The sequence below is a fragment of the Sesamum indicum genome, linkage group LG9, assembly GCF_026168435.1.
Source record: "Sesamum indicum cultivar Baizhima isolate 11 linkage group LG9, ASM2616843v1, whole genome shotgun sequence".
NCBI classification, from domain to species: Eukaryota; Viridiplantae; Streptophyta; class Magnoliopsida; order Lamiales; family Pedaliaceae; genus Sesamum; species Sesamum indicum.
The window spans coordinates 21087521-21097022 of record NC_142665.1 but is presented as its reverse complement, the minus strand read 5'-3'; the positions used below and the strand labels follow the sequence as shown (position 1 = coordinate 21097022).

The 9502-nt window shown below is 31.7% G+C and overlaps 1 protein-coding gene across 1 annotated transcript; it reads right to left on the bottom strand.

Moving 5' to 3' along the window:
* Window positions 1-5023: 5023 nt before the first annotated feature.
* LOC105177880 (uncharacterized protein At4g22758) lies at window positions 5024-6150 on the bottom strand. Its single transcript, XM_011101164.3, has 2 exons — window positions 5589-6150; window positions 5024-5411 (listed from the first exon to the last, which is right to left on the bottom strand). The coding sequence occupies exons 1-2, from the start codon at window positions 5869-5871 to the stop codon at window positions 5239-5241; spliced, it is 456 nt and encodes a 151-aa protein (XP_011099466.1). The 5' UTR covers window positions 5872-6150; the 3' UTR covers window positions 5024-5238.
* Window positions 6151-9502: the final 3352 nt, after the last annotated feature.

The window sequence follows — 9502 nt, the reverse complement described above, 5'->3', positions numbered from 1 at the left end:
TAGGTATCAAAGTCAAGCCCATTTTATAGGCCAAAAGTGGTATTGTTTATGAGAAAGTAGTAATATAGAGTTTGGATTCCCAAAAAACCATTTGAAAATTGAACTACAATGGTGAAGAACTCGAGGACCGATTAGTAATTTAAAATAAAAGTAGCAAGGGTAGTTTGAGTGGCGCCGTCGCCTTATAAATCACTGACACGTGGGGAATCTAAACTCTTTCCTTAATATTTCTATAAGGGGAAACACTTTATTCCCAGTTAAGTAACTTTAAACCTTAAACTGACGATGAAAGCTTTGGACAGCCACTTCGCAGTTTTTGACTAGTTTTGGGCATTTTCACGTGACCCCAGCTTCATTCAATCTCCCAACTCTCAGTTTACAGCTACTTCATTACTCTTTTTTTCTTTTTTTTTTCTTCTTAAAGGGAAAAAGAAAAAAAAATTAATCCTTCCACACTTTATTGAACTTCGCTTCGGTACCAAACTAGTGGTTTAATTATTTTTTAGTAGATCGATTTTAATGAAATAGTACGAAAGCTTGCAATCCTTCGGGAGAAAATAAAATATGTAATTAGAAGGAATATGGATTTTCGTCATAGTTAATTATGTGTAGTTAAAAGTTTAAAATTAAGGTGAATATTAATTAGTTATGGTTGTGGAATAATAATTAATTATTATTTTTGTAAGTGAGGTTAAAATATTAATCTCAACTAAAAAATATATTTCATCCATAGGTAAAACTACGATGAATGTTGATTAATCGTGTCAAAAATTTAAATTTTTATATCAATTTTATTTGATCAAGGTTGATAGTACTAATTTGCCAGGAAATGACCTATTTTTTTGTAGAATCATAATTTTTATATGAAATCGATTCTAATAAAATTTCAAAGCAACTCATGCCTACAAGTTATGAATATTCCTCATTTAACCATTTTACCTGTTTTTCACCATGAATTGATGTTCTTTTCAATCTAAATTTAAGTGTTAGGTGTGATACTAATGAGAAGTCTCTCCAACACCCGTCAATGAGGTATAATTTAGTTGTTGAAAGTGAGTCTCATGATCAGAAAGTTATGAATTCGAGTCCCATCAAAGTGTGTGTACGTATTAATCTACTTTAACAGTAGTTATTTATCTACTGTAATAGTATTTAGCTGTTACATATTTGACATTGATAAAAATATTCTCACAACTTTAAAAAATATTATCACTTTCAATTCTTCTGCCAACTTATCTTATGAAATTTACGAAAAAAAATCAATTGCAAATCACGTGATAATTTTTCCTCTATTCTGAAAAGATATTGATCACGTAATTTACAGATAATTTTTTATGTTAATTTCCTAAATTACCAGAAGTTGATAGGGATCGAAACTAATGCAAGTTTAAAGCAATAGAACTAATATTTAGAATTTTATAGACAATGAAAGTGCAGAGTAAAAAATAATTGGAGTATTTATTAATAAGTGGATGGAGAGTCGTACTTTGTTATTTGGGGTGAAAAGTAATGAGTGGGGGTAGCAACTTGGTGATGTTTTATATTTATATATTTCACTTTACTTTAGAAGTACATATTTGTTTTTTTCTTCTTTATAAATATGGGGAGTGCAATTTCTCGATCCACGCTCTTGAAACAATCATTATATTCAAAATTAGTGTCTGGAAAGAGGGGTTACTATTGGTTAAGACCACGTGAACAAGATTTGGTAAACCAATAAGAATCTTATTAGTTTGGAAATAAAAACTGGATCCTTGGATTAAGGAGGGCTCCAAGACCAATGGCCTCAATTTTCATGCTTGCAGACAGGTGTCAATGATCAGCAAATGATAGAAACCTTGTCCAGGATTGGAGTTGGGCAACTTTTATCGCCCCCAACGGTGGAAATGTCGACACTTTTCTGACTCATATATAAAATTCAATCAGGCAAGGCAAGGGAGATATGCCTTTTTTGGAATGGGGGAGGTATGTTCCTTTTCATGATCCATCTCATTCCCCCACATCCCCTCATATATTTACTTAATTCTACTCCTCTCTACCAATTTATTTTTATTTCAAAAACACAACAATTTTCTACAATTTGAGGTTTTTAAATCACTTTTGAAAAAATTATAATTACATGTATTGAGATTTGACATAATTTTAAATCACTGTTAGGTGGACCTTACTATTTTACCCTAATTGTAATTTTTTAACAAAAATTATTTGAAAAATTAAAGATAAAAGAAAGTTGAGGATGCATAAGATAAATAGTCCATATAAGGTCAAACAAATCTTTTTCTAACCAATCTACCCTTATATATCTTCACATACTAATGCATATGAGAAGGTATATCATTGACTTTATAAAGGTAGTTTAGTTAAAAAAAATTATTTGACGTGCAATAAGTCAATCGATGAGGTAAGTATGGATTATTATTTAACTTTTTGCTAATATCAGCGAATTCGATATACTTTGACTAATTGAAGGATCTATTTGTCTATGAAAACAAATATTTGAGGTACTAAATATAATTTTTCAAACTCCAGAAAATCTACGTATAATTATACCAAACTTCAGAGAATAATGTGATTATTCCTCATTTTATTTAATATTAGAAGGATATTAATAATTTTTTAAATAATAAAAAGTATGTCCTAATTAGATCCAGTAGGTCATCTTGTTTACCCATTTTTTGAAGTCAATTTTGCAAAGACATAGACAAATTAATTACTAGAGACAAACCAAGTAAAAAATATCTTGAATTTGTTGTTTTATGTATGGCCAAACAAATAACAACTTCAGAAATGTGCCAGAACACTACCTTAATTTGATAGAGTTCATATGATGACACTTTTTCAGTTATTCCTTCTTTTTGTTTTTTTTTTAATAATATTGTAGAGGGTATATATATATATTGTTGTGTGGATGTTGTGATAAGATTAAAATATCATAAATAAGTTCGAGGTCATGGATTTGAGTCACATCAAATACATGGGTATTAATTTGTCTCACTTTATATGAATGTTTGCATTAAATTTATTGAACTATTGTAATTTGTTACTATTTATAGACATATTGATATATTAATTGAATCGATGTATTAGTTAAACAAAATATTATAGAGGGTGAACTAATTACGGCTGTAAAGCTATCCAAGCTGCATTAATCCTCATAATTTACGTCCCACTATCAACTAAAATATTTACCTCCACCTTTTTGATTTATTAAAAATTGGATTAATTAGAACATTCTTTTTAACGATTTGGTGTAGTTACACATAGTGTCTTATGTGATTTAAGAAATTATATTTAATACCCCCAATGTTTGTTTTTGTCTAATAAATAGATCCATCCATAGTCAAAATTTATTAAATTTGCTGATATAAGCAAAAAAAGTTGATATGAAAATCCATATTCTCTCGATTGATATATTAATTACTCACTTAATGCAAGTCAAATAATTTTTTTCTGATCAAAATACTTCCTCACATGGTCAGAAAAATTTGTGTGACCTGCAATAGGTTAGTAATAAATTAATCGAATGTAGATTCATTTAATATTTTTTATATCAGCAAATTTAATAAATTTTAAAATTTATTTATTAAACAAGAATAATTATAAAAAATATCAAATATATTTTATCAAACTACAGGTATAATTAATACAAAGCTAATGGGTGAATAATGTAACCATCGCTTAAAAAAATCATCTACTTTTTACACTCTTCTTCGATGTCGCATGTCATAGTCTGAAGTCTAGTTCTCATAATAATGTGGTTACTGGGCTTACTGTATTGGACAGGAACCACATTCTTGAAATTGGATTGGTTCGAAATTTAAACTGCTTGCTGATGTTTTAGAACTGGTCAGTGTGTAATAGGATTCGCCTTTATTAGCATCCTTACAGCCACGTCGCCATTTATTATTTGTCAGGACAATTAACATTCTTTTTTGAATTGTAGTTTAGGGATAATTGCAATGTGGGCGACCATGTAATTCATATTTTTTTTGAATAATTATATATACATTCATTAAAAATATTGATATTATTTATATAAATTATTTTTATTTTTTTAAATTACACCCTCTAAATAAAACTCCATCATCATTACACAATTTATTCCTATTTTTTAGTTATCAGTGTTATTTTTTAAAGAGGTTGTTTGTATAAATAAATCATAAGTCAATAATGTAAGTGTCATTTTTTCCTAAAAAATATTAGTCCCCTGGTAATCTCACAACAAAGCAGATGGAAGGAAAAAATTAAAAAATTAAAAGTTGCAAAATTATTCCACATATATATAATTCTTACAGTTTTATGAAATTCCTCTTGACTCTTTGATTTTTGCTATCTAACGTTGTGGCAGAACAAACTCGAAATTGTTCAATAGAAGAAAGGGATAATTATGTTGTACTTGTCATGCATATGATTAGTTACCTTTATAAATTACACAATAATCACTTAATAAATTAATAATTAAATTAAATTAGGCAAATTCTGATTTAAATTAGATTTTTTTGTAGAAGGATTATGTTTTATACATGCACCACTAACAGAAAATAAGTCTTGCAATTCTCAAACTCCTGATATTATATTTTAATAAAATTCTACATGAAATTAAACGTAAGGTGGTCATACCCCAAAAATATAAAAATCATATTCATATCCTTGCACTAATCAATGGGTAGAAGACTCTATCCAACTCGTTCTTTTTCAGTATAACTTGAGGATTTTTCAAGTAGGATATGAAGAAAATTATCATGAATATTTATTGAGTATGAACTAAAGTAGGACAATATCTACCTATGGACAAGCCTACACTAAAGCTTTCCGTGATCAAAATGTAGCACAATGTATTAACATTTGAATAAGGGTAACAAATATTTGGCACGTCACATGTTTCAGCATAAACCTCTGTTTTTAAGAAACTCCGATTTCTTAGCATATATGCTTACTCTTAAAGAAAAACGAAAGATCAATAGAGGCAGCAAAGCCCTTTAATTTCTTCAATTTTTCACTCTCATTCACAAAACTATTCAAATTCACAATAAAACACATACTTCATTTAGTTTTGGATGATAATACACTTTTTCATGGAAATTTTTTATTCAAATCAAGTATGATTGAGTCAAAACTATTGCGAAGTAAGTGGGTCACTTTTTTTGAACTATACATCAATCACATGATAAATGTATTATGATTCATGTCTGACCAAACTCGATTCGAATTAGAATTTCCAGATGTTAACTTTCCTAATTAATGAGATAGAATCTTGAGAGTCAAAGAGTTTTGAAGCCACGTTCGCCATCCTCTCCCCTTCCGATCAGCCACTTGAGACCTCGCCTCTGTCATGTTTGGCTTGCTCTGATTCTTGCACAGCAGAAAGTTCCTCACTCCACGCGATCCTATTGCCTCCCAGGGCTTCAGTGCTGCAACCAAAATGTTATTAACAAAACAAAGTATTAACAACTTAAGAATATCCAACTGTTGATGATTGACGCACACCCTACTTCTCAAAAATAAAAAATAAGTGACAATCGTTCATACACCAAATGCACAAAACATGAGCCGCAGCATGAATTTAACAATTAATAAACTGACCATACCATCGAATCCAGCGTTCACAGGGTATATTACAAAACAATTGATATCAGAGCCAAGCACCGGAAGCCTGCCCTCACGGGCATAAATCTTCAAAGTTGTTTGAATCACCCCTGCAGCGTTATCATCTTCGTCCACAACAAATCTGATCGGTCCAGCGCTGCCAAAAACATTGATACTAATCAAGAACCTGTTGTTCTTGCTCTTGTCGTCCTTCTTCTTCTTCTTCTGCGTCAGCTTACGCAACAAGGCCTTGTCTGAAATACTTCTCCTCGTTTTTGTAGCCATACTAATTCTTACAATCAAGAAACGAACTATTTCAGGGATCAAGGCCGATGCATCGATAGTACCAGGATTGCTTTCCTGAATAGAAGTATGAATCGACAAGAATGAAAACAGTGATTGTTTCTACCATTCAAGCCGTGATTTGGGGCGAAAAGAGTACTATATATCAGAAAAAAGAGAAAGTTTTATTGGTGATGGGGATGAAGAAGGAAAAGGAGCTGAAAAGCAACTGGTAGTATTAGATTACTATGATTGATTGTTGGAGGGCAGTGGGTAGTTTGAGGGAGAAGTGCTAATTATATAGTGAATAATGTATTTATATATTTGAGAGGCGTGAAGGGGGAGGCTTTCAACTTGTGTAGGTAGTTTGAAAATGTGCAGCTAGTTTCAGGGCTCATCTTAGTGGCCAGGCTTTGCTGAAGGGGCAATTCTAGTATAGTATCCGGTTAGATTTGAAACAATAAGGATGTTTACGGTTCGGTAAACTAATCAAATTAAATTGAAAATTGGAAATTTGGTAAGCACTGAAATCCAATAAAAAAGTTCAGTTCCATATTCGATTTTTATTTTCTTCAAAGTTCAATATAATTTGATTTAGGGGTGCAAGATGAGTCGAGCCGACTCGCATTCAAGCTCGAGCTCTATACTTCCTGTTCGTGAGCTCGCAAGCCGGCTCGCATGCTCACACATTTTTTTAATAAATATTATTTAAGTACATATTTAATATTATATCAAATTTATATTCAAGGTGTACCATATATTATAATTATTAGTCAATATATCTCTTATTTTGATTTTACATAACAGTAAAATATGGTATATTTATTTATATCGTTTAAAAATAAGTTTAAGCAACAATTTAGTAAGTTTTGATACTACTTTTAAAATAAATATTTAAAATTCATCACAAATTAGAATTATTAGTTAATATCTCATATTTTAATTCTAGATTATATTAAATATAGTGTTTTAGTTTATAATCTAAAAATCAAGCTGAATCAACAATTTAGTACATTTCGATAATTTTTTAAGAATAAATATTTCATATAATGCATATGAATTTTATCGTTATAATTTTAATACCCACTACGAAAAAATAAATTTATTTTAAAATTCACCATATATATAGATTAGAATTGTTAGTCAATATCTCATATTTTAATTTTAGATGATATCAAAATATGGTATTTTGGTCTATATTATTTAAAAATAAACTTAATCAATAATTTAATACGTTTTGACAATTTTTCTGTAAATAAGTATTTAATGTAAGGCATATGAATTTTATTGTTACAATTTGAATCCGTTACAACAAAATGTGTTTATTCATTATATATTAGAAATATTCGTCCATATCTCGTATTTTAGTTTTAGATGATATTAAAATATGGTATTTTAGTTTATATTATTTAAAAAAAAGCTTAATGAACAATTTAGTACATTTTGATAATTTTTTGTAAATAAATATTAATGCATATGAATTTTATTATTATAGTTTCTGGAATGGGAGTAGGATAGGAGATGTGAAGATCATGTAGGAGGTAAGAAATCCATTGCAGCTCACAAACCATGGAGCCTAAGCTGCGGTATTCAGCCTGTGCAATGGAGCGAGCAAATGTGGATTGCTTCTTCATTTTCCAAGAGATCAATGCATCGCCCAAGTAGATATAATAACCAGTTAAGGAGTGTCTGTAGTCAACACATCCTGCTCAATTTGCTTCACAAAATGCTTCAAGGGAAATGGAATTAGAACGAGAGAAGAAGAGGCCCTGATCTGGAGTACCTTTCAGATAACGAACCAAATGAAAGGCTGCATCCAGATTCAAGCATGAGGGCCCTAGCTATTTGTAATAAGTGTTTATGCTTTCTTTCCACAACACAGGTATTGGTGAGGAAAGATGACAGGATGGAAATTGTTTGTGACTTGTGGTGCTTGAGGAAGGTCCAGGTTACTCTAGAGTAATCATCAACTATTGTGAGTACATAATGGCTTCCTGATAATGACGGTTGTTTATGAGGCCCCCAAATATCAACATGCAACAGATCAAAAGGTTTACAAGCGATTGACTCACTAGGAGGGAATGACCTTCTACACTGTTTGGCTAAGGGACAAATGGAGCAAACATGATCCTTGTTAGCAGAAATGGAACTCAATAGAGGAATATGACTAAGTACTAAGGCACTAGGATGACCTAAACGTTTGTGCCAAAGATCATACAGTTGACTAACAGAAGAAGAACAGGCCACATGGCTGATATTACGTTGAAAATTAGGAACAGAAACAAAGGAATTTTTATCCAGGTAGTAAAGCTTCCCCAGTTGTTTGCCTATTGCCAGGGTAGTCTTAGTCTCCAGGTCCTGCAACAGACATAGGGAAGTAAGAAACAGAAAACAATCGGACTGAGAGACAGGTAACAAGTTACGCTTGAAAGTAAGAACAAGAAGCAAGTTTTGGAGTGTCAAGTGGGTTGAGAGCTTAATGTTTCCAGATTCTGTTGTTGTAGCAATGCAATTATTAGGTAGGCTAATTTTATAGGAGATTGCAGGGTATTTACAGAATGGAACATGGTTGCATCACCACACATGTGATTGGTAGCTCCAGCGTCTACGATCCATGAGCCAATAAAATATCTACTCAATGTATTTGCATGTGTCATACCTGCCATTTCATCACCTTGGTCAAAATGAACTCGCATAGCAACAAGAGGTATCTTATTTTGGATAATTTTCAGTGCCTCCATTAAGTCTGCCGCAAGATTTCCTCCTAGAGTCACTGGCAATTCCTCAGAGTTTCCAACAGAATTCCCAGTATCCTCAATGGCTACGTATGTTCTTCCCCCATTTCTCCTCCGTTGGTCAGTGAGTTCTTTATACCACTCTGAAGTGCTATGAAGTTTGAAGCAATTTTCTTTGGTATGCCCTGTTCTGTGGAAATGATCACAGATCAAGTGTCATTTGTCAAGTGGACCTTTTCTCCTCATAATATTCTTAGGTCTTGAGCCATTTCTGTTATCATATGCTTTTCCCAGTGAAGTTGAAGTATCTGGAACTGCTGTTGAAGAACTTGCCATCTCAACTTGATATGAAGAAAGTAATCGAATGCACAATCTATATTGCAAAGTATATAGAGACATCATAAGGATGGCTCTGATACCATGTTGAGTTCAGAGAATATTGCCATGAAAAACCCAAAGCTATAACGAGAGATCAAATCATCAAAGTGTATGAATCTTGCATTGCAGATTATGAGCATGTGAATCTCTTAAATATGGCTCGCTCTGTACAGGCGGGAGAAAAAAAATTGAAGAAGAAAACCGTTCCCAACTAGTTGTTAACAACCCTTAACTACTAAAAACGTGAAATCACTTACAAAAGCGTACAAAATATGAAATATACAAAGAATGAACTAAGTGTGCGCGGGTTCGTTTCCAAGTTAACTCCTGCTGAAGCTCGAGCCAAAGTTGGAGCTTGATTCCTGCATTCTGAACAGAGTCTATATTTGGTACGACAGTTTTTTACGACCTATTGTTCTCACATTTGGTACCGATCATGCCATGTTATATAAACCATATCAACCTTCTTCATGCTCACATATTTTAATAACGAACAACATGTATATATATATTAAATAACC